The 21,416-nt window shown below is 50.0% G+C and overlaps 2 protein-coding genes across 3 annotated transcripts; one reads left to right on the forward strand and one right to left on the reverse strand.

The window, feature by feature from the left end:
* The first annotated feature begins 4,731 nt into the window (after nt 1-4,731).
* Nucleotides 4,732-8,380, forward strand: LOC123356656 (zinc finger protein 501-like). Of its 2 annotated transcripts, none has more exons than XM_045000045.1 (3): nt 4,732-4,785; nt 6,607-6,654; nt 7,008-8,380. In XM_045000045.1, exons 1-3 carry the CDS (start codon nt 4,752-4,754, stop codon nt 8,378-8,380), a joined length of 1,455 nt encoding a protein of 484 aa, XP_044855980.1. In that variant the 5' UTR covers nt 4,732-4,751. The 2 variants fall into 2 exon arrangements, with proteins under 2 accessions (XP_044855980.1, XP_044855979.1); XM_045000044.1 differs by having other exon boundaries at nt 4,738-4,785; nt 7,005-8,380.
* Nucleotides 8,381-11,324: 2,944 nt separating this feature from the next.
* Nucleotides 11,325-20,249, reverse strand: LOC123356663 (zinc finger protein 135-like). Its single transcript, XM_045000054.1, has 3 exons — nt 20,082-20,249; nt 16,968-17,081; nt 11,325-16,628 (listed from the first exon to the last, which is right to left on the reverse strand). The coding sequence occupies exons 1-3, from the start codon at nt 20,113-20,115 to the stop codon at nt 15,415-15,417; spliced, it is 1,362 nt and encodes a 453-aa protein (XP_044855989.1). The 5' UTR covers nt 20,116-20,249; the 3' UTR covers nt 11,325-15,414.
* Between the last annotated feature and the right edge of the window lie 1,167 nt (nt 20,250-21,416).

Below are 21,416 nucleotides of genomic sequence, written 5' to 3' on the forward strand. Positions count from 1 at the left end.
CCCCCCCCTCCCGGCGCCTTCCCGCGCGAACTCTCGGGTCCCGGGGGGGGGGGTCTCAGCCCCCCCCGGAGTCTGGACCGGGCCCCGCCCCTCCTCGGCTCCGGGCCCCGCCCCTCCTCGGCTCCGGGCCCCAGCCCCGCCCCGCGGGCAGTGCCCGGGGCCGGGACCCTGGTGGGGGCGGGGCGGGGCGGGGTCTCCTACCGCGGGCGGGGGCAGCGGGTCGCTCCGGGTGACTGGCCCCGCCTGGGCTGGCGGGACAGGCCCGAGCGTCCCCGTGCACGGGGGTGTCACTGGTGCGCTCACGTGCCCGTGCACGGGGGTGTCACTGGTGCGCTCACGTGCCCGTGCACGGGGGTGTCACTGGTGCGCTCACGTGCCCGTGCGCGGGGCGGTGTCACTAGTGCGTGCTCACGTGCCCGTGCGCGGGGCGGTGTCACTAGTGCGTGCTCACGTGCCCGTGCGCGGGGCGGTGTCACTAGTGCGTGCTCACGGGCCCGTGCGCGGGGCGGGGTCACGCGTGCGCTCACGTGCCCGAGCGCGGGGGGGGTGTCTCGAGTGCGCTCACGTGCCCGTGCGCGGGGGTGTCTCTAGTGCGCTCACGTGCCCGTGCGCGGGGGTGTCACTAGTGTGCTCACGTGCTCGTGCACGGTCCATAGCACGGCACGCACAAGTCGTGTCGGGTCACTTTGGGGTGTGACTGGCTTCGCTAGGGCTTTCTGCGTAGCCAGCTGTAAAACTCGGGCAATCCCCTGAAAGACCCCCGGGGGGGCCTGTGCCCCCCTGGTTGAGAACCACGGATGTGGGGGAGCCCAGACCCACCCGCCGTACCCACTCTTTGCATCGGCCTCAAGTCATTTGTTCTGGGTCCCCACTTCCTACCCTGCGCCCCAGGGGCCGGAGTCAAAGAAAGGGCGTCTCCGTTTAGGTGACAGTGAAGGGTCGGTGCTGACAGAGGCATTATCGACCCTTTCCCTAGTCTCCTTCTCAGACTTTGCCCCATTTTTTCTGTAATTTTCTAATGTTAATTTAACAATCTCAGATTTGGGATGTTTTCCCACCCGTTGGACCTGCAGTAAATTTTCTTTCTTTCATTGGGAAATTGTTGTCCTGAATCGTTCCCCACATGAAAAGGTGCTTAATGGGCTCAGCTTGCAGCGCCGTGAGACACAGCCGCATCTGGGGTGGCATGGGGTGGCCATTCTCTGCCGGCAACACGGCATGGACGGGCACAGGAGGAGAAAGGTCCCAGTAGAGACCGTCCAGCCCAAGGTTACACAGTCCCGGCTACTGCCACCCCCAACTGCCCATTGCAGCTCCCCTCCAGCTGCAAGTCACCTGCCCACCCCTGGTGCTGTCCCCTCCTCACCGGCCAATGGGAGCTGCGGGGGTGGCACTTGGGGTGGTGGCAGCACATGGAGCCCCCTGGCTACCCGTATGCGTAGGAGCTGGAGGGGAGACATGCCGTGTTGCCTCTGCTTTCCGGAGCCGCGGCACGCACAGAGTGGGGCCAGCTCCGACCCCACTCCTTGGCTGAAGCACCCCAGACTCTGCTCGAGGTCCGGATTACCAGATTAACATGTGGGTAAATGAGATCAAGATTCCTCCCTGTGGGGAGGGGATTTCAGTTATCGATAAAGTGGGGGGAACCTCTCAGTCTGTCCCTGTCTGTCTGTCTCTCTGCTCAGGATACTGGAGTTGAGCTTCCTGGGTCAGACACTGCTGCCTCCATTGCGACCTGGGAATCGAGACAGCTGCTGTTGTTCCCTTGGCGGAGTCAAGGCTAGGGAGTGACTTTAAGTAAAGTCTCCTCTGTGCCCAGACAAGGTGAGGACTTTCTCCAGCTGTAATTATCCCATAACGCAGCCCTAGGCTTTGCCAACACCAACATCTGAGCCAGAAACTCCAGGTGATTAATGGAGACTTCAGGGAAAATGCTGAGGACGGGCATGAAAATGCCTGTGCACAAATAGCCGCGCCCTTTTCCCGCATATCTCCTCCCCTTAGCAATTGCAGGAGCTGATCCAGCCCTAGGAGAGTGAATGGCTGCCCTCAGCCAGAGGGGGAGAGACAGGGGAAGGAAGATGTAAGGAGAAAAGAGGGAGAGACTGAAAGGGGCAGTGGGAGAAATAACTGGGGAGAGAGATTCCCAGTTCCCTGACCTGCCTACGCACACTTATTGCAGCATCCCTGGGCAGATTCACTTCCCTGTGACAAGGTGAGGTGCAGGGAGAGGAAAAAACAATTCCCTGTCCCGCTAGCTGTGGGAGTGTGCTGCCGTGGGGAGAACATCGGGGTGTGGGGGGGGGGGAATCCCCCAGAGTCACCCCTTTTGTTCTGCTCTTGTCTCGCAATTGGTTCTCAGGCTTTGTTACTGGGAGAGTTTTTAAATGTCCCGGTGGTTTAGTGCTGGTGGAAGGGGCCGGGTCAGTGCTGTAATAAAGTGACCAAACATTTCCTCAGAATAGAATTATAAAAATGTAAGACTGGAATGAACCTTGAGAGGCCATCTAGTGCAGCCCCCTACACTGAGGTGTTTGTCCAACCTGTCCTTATAAACCTCCAATGATGGCGATTCCACAGCCTTCCTTGGTAACTATTCCAGTACTTAACTAGCCTTTTCCACAGCTTTGTCACATGGCTGACTCAGATTCAGTTTGTGATCCGCTATAACCTCCAGATCCTTTTCAGTAGTATTGCTCCCTAGCCAGTTCGTTCCCATTTTGTAGTTGTGCATTGGATTTTCCTTGCTTAAAATGTAGTACTTTGCAGTTTTCTTTATTGAATTTCATCTTGTTCTTTCAAATCAATTCTCTAATTTATAAAAGTCATTTTGAATTCTAATTCTATTGTACGTGCTTTCAATTCCTCCCAGCTTGGTGTCATCTACAAATTTTATAAGCATACTCTGCACTCCATTATCCATGTCCTTAATGTTTTTTTTTAATTCCTTTTCTAACAGGGGTCTGGGTAGGTAAAGTCCCCCCATTACTAATTGTATTTTGAATTTTTCTGTTAATTGCGCAACAGTCTAGAACACTAGTGTGCAGGGAAAGAGCCGGGCGGGGGGGAGGGGGGAATTTTGATGTGAAATTATTTCCTGTTCTGACATGTCCGCAATTGCCCTTTTGGCCCTCACAGGCTGCAGCGCAACATCCGTGTTTTGCTCCAGATCATTCCATCCTTCCAGGGAAGGGAAAGGGCTGCAATGGAGCCAGTTGAGGTAGGGATTATTGGGGAGTTGCTGGTGGGTTCCTGTTGGGGAAGGGCAGTAAATACATAGGAGGTGGGCACTTGGGGCAGGAGGGGAGGGAGGAGGGGTTAGTCTGAAGGTGGGAGGGGTTAGGAATTACACAGGGTGGAGAAAGGGAGGGGGGCGAGGTGTGAAAAACGTGCTGGGATTTGGTTACAGTGAGGCCTAGATGGCAGGAACAGACTCCTGGGGTTTGTGGGGGGGGGTTCCCTAATTTGTGGAACAGGAAACAACCCCCCTGGAGTGAGCTGGGAAAATTTACCAGAGTCCAATACTAGAGCCTGGACCTACTAGCCAGAGGCTGCTGTGGGATACAAAGGGGCACCCACCTGCAGTGTTCCTCTAATTTTTTCCGTCCACGTGTGGAATTAATTTTGGTATGTGTCACACATCACCTCGGTATTGATGCACATAACAAAATTCATGTGGTGGGGCCGAGGGGTTCAGGGCTGGGTCAGGGGGTTGGAGTGCAGGACGTGTGGGAGGGCTCTGGCTGGGAATGCAGGCTCTAGGGCTGGGGATGAGGGGCTCGGGGTATGGGAGGGGGCTTGGGGCTGGGGGGCCTGAAGATGAGGGGTTTGGGGCTGGGGGAGAGGGTTGGGTGAGGGCTCTGGCTAGGGGTGGGGCCAGGGACGACAGGTTCGAGGTGCAGGATGGGGCTCAGAGCTGGGGCAGAGGATTGGGTGGGGACAAGGGCCCTGGCTGGGGTTGTGGGCTCTGGGGTGAGGGGTTTGGGGGTACAGGCTGCCCTGGGGCTGCGGTGGGGAGAGAGGACGCCCCCCCCAGCCCTCTCTCACCACAGCAGCTTGAGGCAGAGGGAGAGGTGCCGCGGGAGGGGCTTCTCTCCCACCGCAGCATGTCCGGGGCAGGTCTGTGTTTGGGGACGGGGGAGAGGCACCTTTCCCCCAGCTGCAGCAAGTCCAGGGCAGGTCCACACTGGGGCCGGCGGGGAGGGGTGCCTCTCCCTGCTGCAGTTCTGAGTCCCTGCGCGGGGCTTAATAGGCAGCTGCGCAACTGCGCTGCTTAGAGGTAACTTAGCCCTCCAGTGAGGCCCAGCGAAGGCACCCCATCCCGTCCCATCTAGTTATCATCAATGGGGAGGGTGTTGCCATTCCCATCATGGTGTTGTTCCTGGACTCTGCTGGGAGCTTCATCTCCTGTATGAGCCTCTGGTTCGTACGTGAGTGATGGATGTGAAGACCCCTGTCCCCTCTCTCTGCTTGGAGGGGTGAAGGGCTCTCTTTCTCTCCCCTCACCCTAATGCTTCCTGCCTGTTCTGATGGGGTAGGTGTGGGATTGTGCTGTCCGCCTGCCTCCCAGAGCTTCCATGTGATTGGCCCTCCTCTGCTGTGAATTGTGGGGTTGTCAGTAGCAGCGGGACCTGAGTGTTGGACTCTTGCTCTTTCAGGGGCCAGTGACCTTCGAGGAGGTGGCTGTGTATTTCACCAGGGAAGAGTGGGCTCTGCTGGACACCTCTCAGAGAGCCCTCTACAGGGATGTCATGCAGGAGAACTATGAGAACGTGACCTCGCTGGGTAAGGATTCCTGTCCCCTTGGTTATTAGAAGGGGAAGAGAAGCATTAAGTTTCACAACACCCCACAGTGCAACCTCAACTCTGCCCTGTTTCAGCAACACCCCAACAGGCAAACGACACATACACTAGGAGTCTACCCTCCCGACCACGGAGCAGCTTGGGAACAGAGCACAGGAGCAGTATAACACAATGTCTAACACCTTCTCTTTGCTAAGGCAAAACGGGGGATTAGGTCCCATGTAGGGAACAGAAGGTACCTACACCTGGCCTGCAGCATCACACTGTTGACTCATATTTAGCTTGTGGTCCACTATAACCCCTAGATCCCTTTCTGCCGTACTCCTTCCTAGACAGTCTCTTCCCATTCTGCATGTGTGAAACTGATTGTTCCTTCCTAAGTGGAGCACTTTGTTAAACTTCATCCTGTTTACCTCAGACCTTTTCTCCAATTTGTCCAGATCATTTTGAATTATGAACCTATCCTCCAAAGCAGTTGCAATCCCTCCCAGTTTGGTGTCATCTGCAGACTTAATAAGCGTACTTTCTATGCCAATATCTAAGTCGTTGATGAAGATATTGAACAGAGCCGGTCCCAAAACAGACCCCTGCAGAACCCCACTTGTTCTACCTTTCCAGCAGGATTGGGAACCATTAATAACGACTCTCTGAGTACGGTTATCCAGCCAGTTATGCACCCACCTTATAGTAGCCCCATCTAAATTGTATTTGCCTAGTTTATCGATAAGAATATCATGCGAGACCGTATCAAAGGCCTTACTAAAGTCTAGGTACCACAGCCACCCCTTCTCCCTTATCCACTCTTTAGTGCAGACACAGTTTTTTGTTTATAGAGTGTCCAGCAGAATGGGATCCTAGTCCACGAATAGTGTTGTTAGGTGCTATGGTGACAGGAATAGTAAATGATACTAATGGGGAGGTTCTGGGCAGTGGGAGGGAGGGTGTTAGAGAGCAGGGAGAGGAAGCTTTGGGGCAAAGACCTCCTATTTGCTGGGAGGACTGGGGGCAGTGGCAAGGGGTGGGGATGCCATGAAATAGCTGCTGTAGAGAGTTAGGATGCTGTGGAAGGCTGGAAGCAATGGAAACCAAGGACCTAGAAGGGTTGGTGCTGGTTAGAGTAAAGGTATCATGGGTGCTGAGTAGAGGGTGCGCCAGGAAATAAGGGTGCTTGTAAAGGGACACATTTCTGGCAGGAGCTCTTGGGAATGAGGACTAAGAAACAACTGAGATAATGGGATGAGGGTTGGGGAGCAGATAATTTGGGAGAACTGGTAGGAAGGAGGGGTGTGGGCCATGGGAGGAGAGGAGAGAATCCAAGGAGAGATTTTTCCTTGGGTCCCTGGAGGTGTGGAAGGGTGAGAGCTGTTAGAGGAAGGAGCGTGGGGGGTCAGAGTGATTGGCAGGGCTAGCTGCCTTTCTGTGCACTTCCTCACCTCTCTGAGTGTCACGCCCCAGCTGTCAGGCCTTTCTCTCTCCTCCAGTGACTGTGGCCCTCTCTCTGTCAGTATGAAACAGTTCTAGGGGGACTTCCCCTCTGGCTGGAGTCTTCCCTTTCTGTGACATGGAGTTACCTGCTCTGGGTTTTGAGAGCCCTTTTGATCATGAGTGTCTGGTGTGTATGTTCCTAGTAGACATGGGCACAGCTAAATACCTCATAAGAAAAGAGCCGTGAACCTTGAGGCACCTGGGGAGCTGACCCCAGGATTTTACTGCTTTAAAATGGGCTGGGATTAAAACAACAGAACTTTTTTTGTGTGTGACAAAAGTCCCACAAATTCACCTGATCTCACTTGTTTTCCACAGATCTCCAGGACTCAGAGGAAAGAAAGCTCTTGATAGGCAGCTATATAGGTGAGTGATCATTAAACCAACTCAATGCCTGAAGAAAATAGCTGGAATTCCCAACAAAGACCTTGTGAACTCTCTGTGTTCACGATTGTTCCCAGCAGGGGTCATATCCTCAGGGAAGCTATTGCTCACAGCTTCCTACCCACCCTGACTAACTCATGGCAGTATCTCCTTCCCCAAACTTCCTTCTCCTAAAGTGTTTGGATAGGAACTGGATTTAGAATTGCTCCCTTCCTCTCTCCCCTTTAAGAAAGAGTTTGGTGAAATTCAGTCCCTGATTTTTTTTTCCATTTTCAGCTGTTCTTTTGGTCTTTTCCATTCCTGTTTCTGAGATTTTTCTTTCTCTGTCCTAGCAGGTGATGGGATGGTGAGAGAGACCATGGAGCAGAATCCTCAGCAGGAAGATGATGAAGTGGAACCACAAGGGTCTTTATTGCAAAGATGCAAAGGGAGTGTGTCCAGGACTTGTGAGCAGGGAAAAGCCTATGAGAGTCAGCACAGGCCAGAGAAGCAGCAGGGAAACCAGCCAATGAAGAAAGTTGGTAAATCTGTTAATGATCAGGGAACTCACAAAGGCCACAAGGAAACCACGTCGCAGCAGAGAATCCCCATGGGAGAGAGAAATAACGCACGTGTTGAGTGTGGGAAAAAGTTCAGTAGGCGGTCGCATCTTGTTAAACATGAGAGAATCCATAAAGGGGAGAAACCCTATGAATGCCGTGAGTGTGGGAAAACCTTCCCTCAGAGCTCAGCCCTGATTAGCCATCAGAGGATCCACACTGGGGACAAACCATATGAATGTTGTGAGTGCAGGAAAACCTTCCTTCAGCACTTTGACCTTATCAGACATCAGAGGATCCACACAGGTGAGCAACCCTATAAATGCAGTGAGTGTGGGAAAACCTTCACTGAGCGCTCGAGCCTCATTGACCATCAGCGAATCCACAGAGGGGAGAAACCCTATGGATGCTGTGAGTGTGGGAAAACCTTCTCTCAGAGATCAACCCTTACTAACCATCAAAGGATCCACACAGGGGAGAAACCCTATGAATGCTGTGAGTGTGGGAAAACTTTCACTGAGCGCTCAGCCCTTATAAAGCATCAGAGGATCCATACATGGGAAAGGCCCTATGAATGCTGTGAGTGTGGGAAAACCTTCCCTCAGCACCCAGCCCTTATAAGACATCAGAAGAGCCACACCAGGAACAAACCATATGCATGTTGTGAGTGCAGGAAAATCTTCCTTCGGCATTCTCACCTTATTAAACATCAGAGGATCCACACACGGGAGAAACCCTATGAATGTTGTGAATGTGGGAAAACTTTCTCTCGGAACTCAGCCCTTGTTTACCATCAGAGGATCCACACAGGGGAGAAACCCTATGAATGCCACGAGTGTTGGAAAAGCTTCGCTACCAGCTCAAACCTTGTTACACATCAAAGGATCCACACAGGGGAGAAACCCTACAAATGCTGTGAGTGTGGGAAAACCTTCGCTCAGAGCTCAGCCTTAATTAACCATCAGAGGATCCACACAGGGGAGAAACCCTATGAATGCTGTGAGTGTGGGAAAACTTTCACTGAGCGCTCAACCCTTATTAAGCATCAGAGGATCCACACACGGAAAAGGCCCTATGAGTGCAGAGAGTGTGGGAAAACCTTCCCTCAGTGCTCAGCCCTTATTGGCCATCAGAGGATCCACACTGGGGACAAACCATATGAATGTTAAGTATCAGAGGGGGAGCCGTGTTAGTCTGGATCTGTAAAAGCAGCAAAGAGTCTTGTGGCACCTTATAGACTAACAGACGTTTTGGAGCATGAGCTTTCGTGGGTGAATACCCACTTCGTCGGATACATGTCAGAGATTGTGAGCCCGGCTTGTGTCTAGTTTCTAACTGGCACCTGTGCCACCAGCTTAGAGAAATAAACTGGCCATGTTTGACAAAGCCGTGCCTCACTAGCACTGCTGAGATACAGGATTACACGCGCTGTAACAGCAAAATCGCAAGGCAGCTCTGTATTAGTGGCTATTGTTTCAATTCCCTTAGCCCCAGAAGCCACAGTTGTGCTAGATGATGTACAAACACAGAAAAAGAAGACAGCCCTGGCCACGAGGAGCTGACAGTCCAAGCAGACCAGACAGATGCAGGAAGGGGTAGAACACACCAGCAGAGTAAACAATGTGAGGGCAGCCAATGGCATGTGAGTGCCACAGAGTGTTGTTCTTGTTGGGTTTAATCAGGAGGGGCCCAGGTGAAGGTTGGGGAGAAGGCCACAGACGGGGAGAAGAGTGATGCTCAGGCGAAGAGATTGGGAGGTAGAAGGGAAGATGGCTCAATCAGTCAGTACATGGCAGAGAAAGTCAAGTCAAACTGTAGAAAAGTCTCAATCTTGGGAGGACCAGAGGTCCCTGCTTTGGCTCCTCCTGGCTGCAGGGGCACCATTTAGGGGGAGCATGGAGGGGCTCTAGCCGTCCCTGATTTTCATACCCGAGGTCAGCTCACAGTGCATGCCCTAGCCCCAGACAGAGCTCTTAACTGCAACACGGCTTGAGTGTGATAGGTCATGAGTTCAGTGCTGCTCCCAGCTACCACTTTTGGGACAGGGAGTTTTAGAAACATAAGAACGGCCACACTGGGTCAGACCAAAGGTCCATCTAGCCCAGTATCCTGTCTTCTGACAGTGGCCAATACCAGGTGCCCCAAAGGGAATGAACAGAACAGGGAATCATCAAATGATCCATCCCCTGTCACCCACTCCCAGCTTCTGGTAAGCAGAGGCTCGGGACACCATCCCCTGTCCATCCTGGCTAATAGCCATTGATGGACCTGTCCTCCATGAATTTATCTAGTTCTTTTTGAACCCTGTTATAGTCTTGGCCTTTGCAACATCCTCTGGCAAGGAGTTCCACAGGTTGACTGTGTGTTGTGTGAAAAAATACTTCCTTTTGTTTCAAATCTGCTGCCTATTAATTTCATTTGGTGACCCCTAGTTCTTGTGTTATGAGTAAATAACACTTCCTTATTTACTTTCTATAAGTAATGATGTCTAGAAACTTTTATCATATCCCCCTTAGTCATCTCTTTTCCAAGCTGAAAAGTCCCAGTCTATTAATCTCTCCTCATACGGCAGCCGTTCCATTCCCCTAATTATTTTTGTTGCCCTTTTCTGAACCTTTTCCAATTCCAATACATCGTTTTTGTGATGGGGCAACCACGTCTGCATGCAGTATTCAACATGTGGGCCTACCATGGATTTATATAGCGGCAATATGATATCGGAGATAGAGGCAAATGTGATGGGGTCAAGAGTGGCAGGTGGAGCCCTCCTTTGGGAAGGGTAGCCCCTGGCTCCACCCCTTGTGCCCATGCACCCCCACTGGGCTGGAGCCTTGAGCCCCTCCAGCTGAGTTCCCCCTGCACTGAGTTCCCTGCTTCTCTGCAAAGCAAAGATGCATAATGTGTTTAAATAGATGTCCATAGCCTCGGAGCGCCCAAGGGGAAAAATTGGTGGATGCTCTGCACCCAGCGGCAGCCAAGCTCCCCACCCCAGCTCACCTCACCTCTGCCTCCTCCCCATAGCCCACCACGTCCCCACTTCTCCTCCCAGCACTTTCCACCACAAAACAGCTGTTTTGAGGCATAACAAGCTGTGGGAGGGAGGGGGGAGGAGGCGGGGCCGGGGCAGGGATTTGGGGAAGGAGTCCAACAGGGGCAGGGAGGGGGCAGAGACTTTGGGGAAGGGGTTGGAATGGAGGCAGGCCAGGGGTTAGGGTTAGGGACCCAGGGACCGTTTGGCAGCAGCCTTCCTGCTCTTATTCTCTCCCCTTGTGCATCCCTCTCCCTGGGCCACTTCCCCTTCATCCCCTTTGCACCGGTGAGGCCCTTCCCTCGGGGCCTGCAGCCTGGCAGGTAGCGGGCTGGAGTTCCCTTCGGCTCCCACAAGCCTGCCCTGGCCTCCTCGCACAGGAGACAGACCTTCATCCTTTGAAGGCCTGGGAGAGACTGCCTGCTGCTCTCCTGTGCAGCCTTTATATAGGGCCTAGCCCTGATTGGCCAGCTCTACCCTTGGCCCTGATTGGCTGCCAGCCTGCACAGCTGCTCTGGCCTACTTTAGCCCCCCCCTCTCGCATGGGGGTGGGGCAGCCGCCCCACCACAGGCATACATACCCCAGACTAGGCCACACTCTGGGCAGAGGAGTTCCTGCCCCTCACACCATACTAGGCATGCTCCAAGCACTATGCTAGTATAAAAGGGAGCAGCCCAGTTCAAGCTGGGTTGACCACCAGAGAGAGAGGATCTTTGGGCGAGGCTCCAGCCGAGGAGCCGTCTCAGCCCTTTCCTGCTGGAGCCAGAGATCCTGAGATTCCGGCCCAAAGATCTGTTGCCATCAGGATCCCAGGGACTTACCTGCATGGAGGAGCCCGGGGTATACAGTATCGTGATCACGTTCAGGTCAGATCAGGAAATTCATCAGTTAACAAGGATCCTGCTTTGGAATCAAGTCATCAGTTTAGCCAAATCATCAGAATAATACAACAAAAAAAATCAACCCTTAAAAATCCTAAAGCAGGAACCCAAGGAGGCAGTTGTCCATTTAGTTATTAATCCCAATTAGAGAACTTCACCCAGGCAATGTGATCCACACTGAGCCGATTCAATATTTTGATACTAACACCAGTTTATTGTTCACATTTAAGCCACAACTTCAGGGCTTCTGCCTTAGATTTCACCAGTATGTGGCTAACCTTCTCCCAGCGGCTTTCCACAGATAAACACTTAGTACAGATACAGATTCAGACCTTAATACACTGGTATTTAACAGTATATATCCAACAGCTTAGGTTCTTAGAACACTTTCACAGAACAAGAAGCACATGTTCAATCATTTTGTAGGGCAGAATTTTAGGCTTATTTAGATTAGGGAATTATATTTGTAGCTCCTTCCTTGCGTGGATGTGACAGGTTTCATACACACATGCACACGCTGAGCCCCACTCTACCACCACAGTAGAATAGAAAGGCTGGGACATCTCCCAGTTAATAAAAACAAGTATGGAAATATAGAAAAAACAAGACGACACTGAAATGGACAACTGAATCTAACTCTGGACTCAGAGTAGGAGCTAGAGCTGCAGTCAAGGACTCAGGTGATGGGGTCACAGGCTCTCTCAGGTAGGAGAAGACAGGTCAAGGCTGGCACAGCCTGGTGTTGATGTTAAGACTTCCTTCCCCAGAAGGGATCAGTTTCGGGGTCCTGGCATGTCCATCTTTCTTAGACAGGTTGCTGGTACAATAGTGCTTCCACCTTTACTTTGGTCTTTTTGGTTGATTGCAGCTCACCCCACTTTAGTCACTCCCCTGAAGTCTCCAGGCAAATGAGGAGTAAAGGACGCTTTGGTTACAGACAACGTGGCCAGATCCATTTCAAGTGAGGCAGAATTTGAGCTATCATCAGTTTGGAAGAGTCCCACTTAACTCAGCAGTTTTCTTAAAATATCGGTTGTTGTGAACCACGTGCAAGGTAGAGATTTGAACCCCAAAGATCTCAAAAATGAAAATACCAAGGACAGTTTGAAGGAGATTTCCATAGCCTGGCTTGAGGATTAAAAGGCTGAGCCATAACAGCTGGCTTCCTCAAAACAGGAAAAGGGGTCTCAGCTCCCATAAAAATAACAGGCGGCAAAAACAAAACAACAGAAAAACAACCTATTGCATCATGCATCCATTGCCATTCTTAAAAAGAACCAGGGACATCTCATGACAGACATTATACATCTTTGCTTTGCAGAGAAGAGGGGAACTGAGTGACCCGTACAGTCTAATTTGGTAAAAGGTTTCACAACTTGTCTCCTTACATAATTTTACTTTAAAGCTTGTCAAAACATATTCCATTTGAAATAGAAACAACTGAAGTCTGGTTCTGTGTTCTCCTATACACTAGTTTCCTCACACATTCCACCACCTCAGCCTTGGAGTGATGATGTACTTCAGAACGCCTCAGTCCACATTGGGGATTTTACATCAAATAAACTTTTTAAGATTAGCCACCACTTTGTATATTACTAGCAAAAAGCAAACCGATGCAAGTCACAGTGTGCCAGTATAATTCAGGTTATCACTAAGTTAGGCTTTAATCTGAAATTAACTTCACTGGTAATTTCATTTTCACTGGTTACAAGAACATATTCAAAGAGTGTAAAATTTTATCATACATGTTAGTTTCCTTTTAATCCCCATTTCCACCAAGTGAGCACAGTGTAAACGTGATCTACACCAGCACAGGAGCTTTCCTCATCTGAGCGTTCATTTATCTCTGGGGATTTGGACACAAGTGTTGGTGGAAGGGGTCTCATGTTATGTGGGAAGGTTTGCATCATGAGAAAAAGGACCTCAACTCTATAGTCACACCTTCCACTCTTTCAAAGAAGCAGAAAGTTGAGGCCAAGTGGCACAACTGCATAAGACACAAGAGCAAAATGACGAGACGAAAGCCTAGAATCAGGACTCAGCATTTGTGTATCCAGCAGTCTGAAATTGGAACCTGACACATTCATTCCCTCATCAGTTACCACCATTTCAACAGCATGAAACGCCTTGTTTCCCAACCAGGCTGGTGAAGGAATGTCCTCTGAAGGCATCAACTGTTTCTCACTTTGCTTCACGGAACTTTGGATCCAAATCGTGAAGGACCTTCCAGTCGAGCCAGGGCATCCTTTGGGAGTGTAACCTGAGACACTGAACTAAGGAGCAGTGTTAAAAAACAAAGAGTTTTACCTGGACTGTAGTTCACCACAGCTTCCTTCTTTAGGGCAAAAATCAAGTTCTGGGTGCCTTCTATATCAAACTGAGTTCTTGCCAAATCCTTGACCATGGTCAGGGTACATTTACACTTCTCTGGAATTGAATCCTTTACAAAACCCCCCAAAATGTGAGCAGTGTTAGTGAGGAATGGCTTCCCCAAACACACCCAATTTGGTGGCACAGGTCCAAGTTCGGGACTAGAAACACTCCTGCATCAGAATCCCTGCAAGTCACCAAAGGAGCAGAGTATATTAAAAATAGATATTCTGCAGCTATATCACATTCAACACTGAGTTCACAGTAGTGCACATCTGCAGCATCTCTCATGGGCAAGTTCACCAGAAATGAACGTCTATTTTTTCCAAATCAACACAGACAGGGACAGCGTTTCCCAAATCATAGGAGGACACATGCATCCAGTTACTTCAGTTACTTGCACAATTTGGGGTGTGCTGTTGTTCACCATTTCAGAGTGGAGCCCTAAACTCATTACTGTTTCCTTGGCAGCATGCCCAATGGTTTGGAGCATCCTCTCCTGATGAGTGAACTGCACTTGGGCTTTTTTCATGTCATCATGCAGCAGTGGGGGAAAGACACAGCTAAAATAAGGAAGGATTCTTTTAGCAAACAATCATTTGTCCTAAAGTCCTTGATAAATCCAAGCTACATCCCAGAGAACTAATATTCAATGTGACGAAATGGCCTTCAGGAGAGAGAGAAAAAGCCACAACACGGAGCAGTATAAGTCACTTTCTCTTTCATACAAAATGAAATTCCAGGGTGGATTACCTCTGATTACTCAAAAATAATCAGGAGAGCAAATTCCCCCATCATTTTCTCCTCTGATCCATTCAAACCTGCTTCATTCAACAGCACTTCATTATTATGGAGTCGTGTTATTTACAAAAATAATTAGCAACATTGTAATGGAGGAAAACTGCCACCCTTCTCATCTGCTAACAATCCCAGATCAGCAGGAAAATGTCCAGACGTGGCTTTGCCAACAGATGGAAACAGAGATAAAAGCACAGAATGATCACTCTGTGTTTTGTATCCACTGGAATTCCCCATCCAGGTCTGTGACACTTGCATCTCTAGCCCTAATGAGTCGGATTTAGGATCAAATTGCAGAGATTCTTTGGGAGGTAGAATAAAGGGAGGAAAACCTCCATTGTGGCTCTCACACAGACACCAGCGCTGCTGGAGGGAACAGGTATAGTGACTGTCATGGAGAAGGAGGGAATCCATCCGACTCAGCCCATTTCCTTCCTTTGTCACAAAGGCCGAAAGATACATTTGTCCCACTGCTGCTCCTCCTCTTTGTTATATTGAAATATATTTCAATATGAAAAATAGTGGAACCCCCCCCCCCACACACACAAAACCTGCTGTCCAGCACAACCTGGACCAGCGTGAGAACAACTGGGAATGAGACAAAGCGGGGAACTTGGTGACTAACAACCGCTCTGCCAGTAGGGTGACAGTTTGAATGCGAGCCTCAGGGCTTGTTTAGACTATGAATATTGGTGTTGATTAGAACAGGTCAAAGGGGAAGGTGCTAGGTAACCCCAACCACTGTACCTGGGCTGTGTCACCACTGCAAAGCTATCTGTGTGTTTACATTAGGATCACTACCTTGAGCGGCCAACTCCATGTTTCCATCCTAGAGGAGACAAAGTCAAGGCCGGTTTTTGCTCAGTGTAGCTAATTGAGGTCACCCCTATTTCCCCCAGCTAGGGCTGATGGACATTCCTGGCGGGAGGGACACACTCCCACGACTCACAGGAGGAAAGAATTAGTAGAAAGGACCATGGGATTCACCCCAGACCTGCGAAAGGAAAGCGGGCAACTCACCTGAACGAGCTGAGAGAACACGGTGATGCAAAGGGTGCAAACAGCCCTAAAAGGCCACTATGTAAGAATTAGCAAATATCTTTTTAAAAATGTATTTTTTCTGCCCTACACAGAGTTTTTATGCTGTGTCTCTCCCTTGTGAAGCCTCTGATGTCTGTGAAGGTGTGAGCTTCGGATGAAACTTTTCCCGCACTCACAGCATTCGTAGGGTCGCTCTCCTGTGTGGATTTTCTGATGATTAATAAGCGCTGAGCTCCAAGTGAACCGTTTCCCGCACTCACAGCATTCATACGGGCGCTCTCCTGTGTGGATCCTCTGATGTTTACTAAGGTCTGATTTGACCGTGAAGCGTTTCCCACACTCACGGCATTCGTATGGTCTCTCTCCCGTGTGGATCCTCTGATGCCTAATAAGGGATGAGCTCCGAGTGAAGCTTTTCCTGCACTCACAGCATTCATAGGGTGTCACTCTTGTGTGGCTTGTCTGATGTTTAATAAGTTTTGATTTCTTACCAAACTGTTTCCCACACTCACAGCATTCATACAGGTGCTCTCCTGTGTGGATCCTCTGATGATTAATAAGGCCTGAGCTCTGAAGGAATGTTTTCCCGCACTCACAGCATTCATAAGGTCGCTCTCCAGTATGGATTCTCTGATGATTAGTAAGCGCTGAGCTCCAAGTGAACTTTTTCCCACACTCACAGCATTCATAGGGGCGCTCTCCTGTGTGGATCCTCTGATGTTTATTAAGATCTGATCGGGCAGTGAAGCTTTTCCCACACTCACAGCATTCGTACGGTCTCTCTCCTGTGTGGATCCTCTGATGTCTGATAAGGGACGAGTACTGAGTGAAGCTTTTCATGCACTCATAACACTGATAGGATCTTTCTCTTGTGTGGCTTGTCTGATGTTTAATTAGGGTTGATTTCACACTGAACTGTTTCCCACACTCACAGCATTTGTAGAGGCTCTTTCCCATGTGGATCAGCTGATGTGTAATGAGGGTGGAGTTCAGAGTGAAGTTTTTCCCACACTCAGTGTATGTGTTTCTTCTCTCTCCTGTAGGTTTTATCTGCTGGGCTGTGATTTGCTTGAGGTCCTTGTGAGTTCCTGGACAATAAATGGATTTACCCTCTTTCTCTCTGGGCTGGTTTCTCTGCTCCCTCTCTGGCCTGTGCTCGCACTCACGGGCTTTTCCCTGCGCACGATGCCTGGACACATTCCCTTTGGATCTTTGTGATAATCCCCCATGTGGGTCCACTTGATCACCATCTTCCCGCTGAGGATTCTGCGCCTCATTCTCACTCACCATCCCAGTACCTGCTCGGATAGAGAGAAGAATCTCAGAAACAGGGATGGAAAAGGGAAAAACAAACCAAAATTAGAGCTGGAGAGACAGAAAAAAAGAACTAGTAGCTGAATTCTCCAAAACTCTTCTCCACAGGGGAGAGAGGAGGGAAGCAATTCTACCTCCACCTCCCATCAGGGAGGGAACTACTGCCAGGTGTAAATCGGAAGCCATTTGTGACAGCTGCCCTGAGGATAAAATACCTCCTGGGGATAATCCTAAACTCCAGGAGCTCACAGGGTCTCTTTAGGGAGTCCCAGCTGTTTCTTTCAGGCACTGAGAGTTCTGGAATTGATTTAATGATTCCTTACCTATGCAGACACCTCTCAGGATCCCTCTTTCCTCAGAGCCCTGGAGATCCAGGACCCAGGGCTCCTCCCCTTGTTCCAGCTGGGAGACCACATCAGGTTTGGAAACTGGAAACCCTGCTCAGGGGAAAGAAAACAAGAGAGATCGGGGAATTCATGGGACGTTCGTCACAAAGAAGATTCTATTACTTTACCCCCTAGCCCATTTTAACCAGTAAAATCCTGGGGGCAGCTCGCTAGGTGATCAAATGTGCATGAGTAAGGCTAAGATTTTATCAGGGATCTTTTTAGTAAAAGTCACAGACAGGTCACAGAAAATAAAGAAAAATTCACGGATGTCATGACCTAAAAATATCCCTGACAAAATGAGGATCTGCAGGTCCCCACGTCGCCTGGGCAGCTGCTGGCTGGCTGGGAGCTCTGAGGCCCCTACTGCTCAATGGGTGTCAGAGCTCCAGGTCCCCTGTCGCTGGATGCTGCAGGCCTCCCGCTGCCTGCAGCAGCTGGGAGCTTCGCTGCCTGCGGTGGCTTGGAGCTCTGGGGGGCCCCTGCCACCCGCGACAGTGTGGAGTTGCTGGGTTCTCCTGCCACCTGCAGTGGCCAGGAGCGGCAGGGTACCCCCACCTGCAGCAGCTGGGAGCTTGGGGCTTTCTTCGGCAGCCCGGAATTGCGGGGTTCCCTCCGCCACCCGTGGTGGCCGGAAGCTCTAGGCTTCCCATGGGTGGGGGTACTCCACAGCTCCCTACCTCCGCAGGCTGAAGTCACAGAGGTCTCTGGAAGTCATGGATTCCGTGACTTCCGCAGCCTCTGTGACTAAATCGTAGCCTCACTTATGAGGGATTTAACTAGCCTCATGTCTGCTGGGAATAGGGTTGCCAATTTTGGCTGGATGTATTCCTGGAGATTTCATCACATGACTTAATCTAAAATAAGTCACCCTGGATAGGCTTCTTATTCAGAGAGAAACCCAGAGGAAGCCAGGACCATTGAGCATGGGCTGGTGGGATTCAGCGCAATAAGGAACAGGAGGGACTGGGGTGTCACTGAATGTCGTATCTCAGGGCTTATCTACCCTTGAAACACTGTAGCTGCACTGCAGTAGTGCTTCAGTGTAACCACTCCCTACAGCAACGGGAAGGGTTCTCCCGTCAGCATACATCATCCACCTCCCCGAGAGGCGAGAGGTAGCTCAATGGAAGCATTATTTTCTATTTAAAGACCAACTATTCTAACTACTCTCAAATTCACGTTTATTCGGATTGGACAAATTTTTCATGGGCATTCAGGGAAGAGCTAAGTGTCCAACTAAGGGGTTATTTGATCAAGAGGTCACTAAAATACAGCCCCCCCACACCTCCTACGCAGCTTTTTATAAAATCATCCGGCTCTTGTAATTTTGTCTTGCACAGAGCTGGGGCTGAAATGATGGTTCTCATTGTCCCCCCACTGATCTCAGTAACTTAGTATTTATCTCAGTTAATACATGGCACCTACTGCCTCTTTGGGATACCAGTAGTGAAAAAAGTTAGTCACTGTAGACTTTGGAATTTAGAACAGCACAAGCCAAACTGATGAGTCAATGCCATTGAATGCACTAGTGCAGCAAGACAAAATCTCTGTTAACTGCGAGAGGATGTCTAGCAAGCTGCTGTCATAGTTTGGCTCAAGGGGCTGTGCTGTGGCCATTGAACCTGATTTACACTCATGAATTTGAGATTGAGCCCTGCCTCTACTACTTTTCAGAAAATGTGTGTCTTGCATCCTGCAGATATTCTTCTAAGAAGTGTTGCCCTCTCATAACAAAATGTTTGGGTTAAGAGTAATATTTCAAACTGATCTAAAATCCACATCCACATTTTTTTCCCAGTCTCCACTTAAAAGTTTTGCCAGAATAGGTCTATCAGTTAGGAATGTCAAAAATCAACATAGTTATGCCAGCACAAGCTCTAGGGTAGACACAGTGGCAAAGGAAAAAAAAAACGTTAAAAAAACACAAGGTAATTAAATACCCATAAACTACATTGATTCAAAGTTCAAACTGCCCTGTGCTGACTCGTGTCCTTTCAGCATGTGCATGGCAGCTAAACGGAAACCTCTGAAAACGATGAAATGAAGAGTTAAAGCACATGCCACACCTGCAATACAAGCTTGGCTCTGCCCCTTCCATAGCCCTGGAATTGGCACTAGCCACTGGGAAAGGTTCAGTAAGGCTCGTGCAAAGGTTTACAAACTACAAAGGGAAGTGGAGAATTCTCCATCTCAGGAAGTTTTCGAGTCAAGACTGGATGCCTTTCTGGAAAACCCTTTAGTCAAACACAAGGTATTCAGCTCAATACAGCAGTAAATGGAGGCAATTCTGTGTCTTGTGTTATAGAAGAGCTCAGACTAAATGACCTAATAGTCCTTTCTGGCCACAGAAGTCTATAAATCTACAATAGAGACAAAGGACTAAAATAACATGTCACTGTTTGTGTTGTGTTCCAGAGATTGGAATACCAGCATTTATCTGCATGCCCTCCAGCTGCGTGCAATGTGTCACCTTGAGCTGTAATTTGATGAAGGACGGATTAGTTGGAGCAGCTTGGCAGAGCTGTGACTGTGATATGAAGAGAGGTGCACGTGAACCTTGAGGGACCAAGTGTGCCTCATTTTCGTGCTGAGTGTTGTAGGTTGCGTCAGTGAAGGTGCATGAGGGTGTGTTCTTGTCCCAGAGACTGTCAGCAGCCTGGTGGCATATGCGCTAGTGGTCTCCATGGGTCAGTCAGGACAAAGTGAAGGCAATGACTCAAAAGGAATCCTCAAGGAGAGGGTAAATCACTTTGCAAGTCTGAGATGGTTTGACTGCCAGCCAGGTGTCAGAAACTTCTGCTCCCTACATGGAACCTAAATCCAAGTTTTGCATGAGCCAAACGATTATGTTAGACTTTATGCTGTACTGTTCCTGTGCTCTGTTTCCAACGTGTTCTGTAGCAGGGGAGGGCAGAGGGCTGGTATGTGTGTCATTGCCATCTTGGGGTGTTGCTGAAACAGGGCAGAGTTGAGGTGGCATTGTGGGGGTGACGTGAATCTTAGCTCTTCATTTCCCCTGATAAGAACCGAGGGGACGGGGATCCTTACCCAGCGAGGTCACATTCTCGTAGTTCTCCTGCATGACGTCTCTGTAGAGGGCCCTCTGAGCGGGGTCCAGCAAAGCCCCCTCTCCCCTGGTGAAATACACAGCCACCTCCTCGAAGGTCACCGGCCCCTGGAAGAGCAAGAGCCCCCCACTCTGCACCTGCTGCCCCACTCACAGCCCCACTATTCATGGGGGGAGAGGAGCCAATCAAATGGAAGCTCTTGGAGGTTCGCAGTCAACAGAGTCTCACCCCACGCCACATTGAGCATCCAGGAAACACCAGGGTGAGGAAACAAACAGGAAGCCCCTTGTCTCTCCCAGTCCCAGCAGATCCATCACACACCTACTAGCCAGAGACTGATACGGGAGATGGAGCCCCTCACAGGGTCCAGGGAGAGCTCCCTGGTAGGAAGCCCAACGCCCTCCTCACTGTGAGGAGCTGGATATGAGGTGAGGCACATCTCCCCTAAGCTGCACTGATGGGTGCCCCCTTCATATTTCAAATAGTCAGATCAGGCTCCAGCACTGGGAATCTGGTCAGTTTTCCTAGCCCCATCTAAGTGGGTTGTTTCCTCTTCCACAAATTATGGCATTTCCACATTCCAGCCTCATGGGTCTGTTCCTAGAATCTAAGCCACATATTTAAAAAGTCCCAGTAGGTTTGCCTGGCCTCCTCCCTTTCTCCACCCTGTGAACTTCCTGCCCGCTCCAACCTCCTACTAGACTACGCAAACCATCCAATAATCCCTACCTGAACTGGTTCCATTTCAGCCACTTCTCTGCCCTGTCCCATGGGAGGATGGGATGAGCTGGAGTGAAACATGGACGTCATTCTGCAGCCTGGCAGGGCGAGAAGGGCAACTGCAGATGTTTCAGAACTGGCGTAAGTTAATTTCACATCATGATTTCTGCTCCCTCCCCTGCCAGGCTTTTTCTCTGCAAACAGATATCCTAGATTCTGCCATGCTGGGAAAATGCTGGGTCACTTTATTGTAGGGTAGACCTGGCCCCTCCCACCAGGGCTAAACCCACAGACACATTTTTAAGGGCTTAAGGGAGGATTGCTAAATCGACCGCTGATCACTCTCCTGTCAACTCCTGTCCTCCACCTGATTGAGAAGAGTAAGGGGAGTCGATAGGAGACCATCTCCCATCGACATAGCGTCGTGTGGATCCCGCGGTAAGTATATCTAAGCTACGTCAATCTGAGTTAGTCTACTCACATAATTCAAATTGCATAGTTTAGATTGACTTTTCCCTTTAGTGTAGACAAGGCCGTAGTCTCCCAGTAACAAAGTCTCTGAACAAAATGCTAGAAAAGTGCCCCTTCTTTGCCC

Source organism: Mauremys mutica, chromosome 26 (genome assembly GCF_020497125.1).
Source record: "Mauremys mutica isolate MM-2020 ecotype Southern chromosome 26, ASM2049712v1, whole genome shotgun sequence".
NCBI lineage: Eukaryota > Metazoa > Chordata > Testudines > Geoemydidae > Mauremys > Mauremys mutica.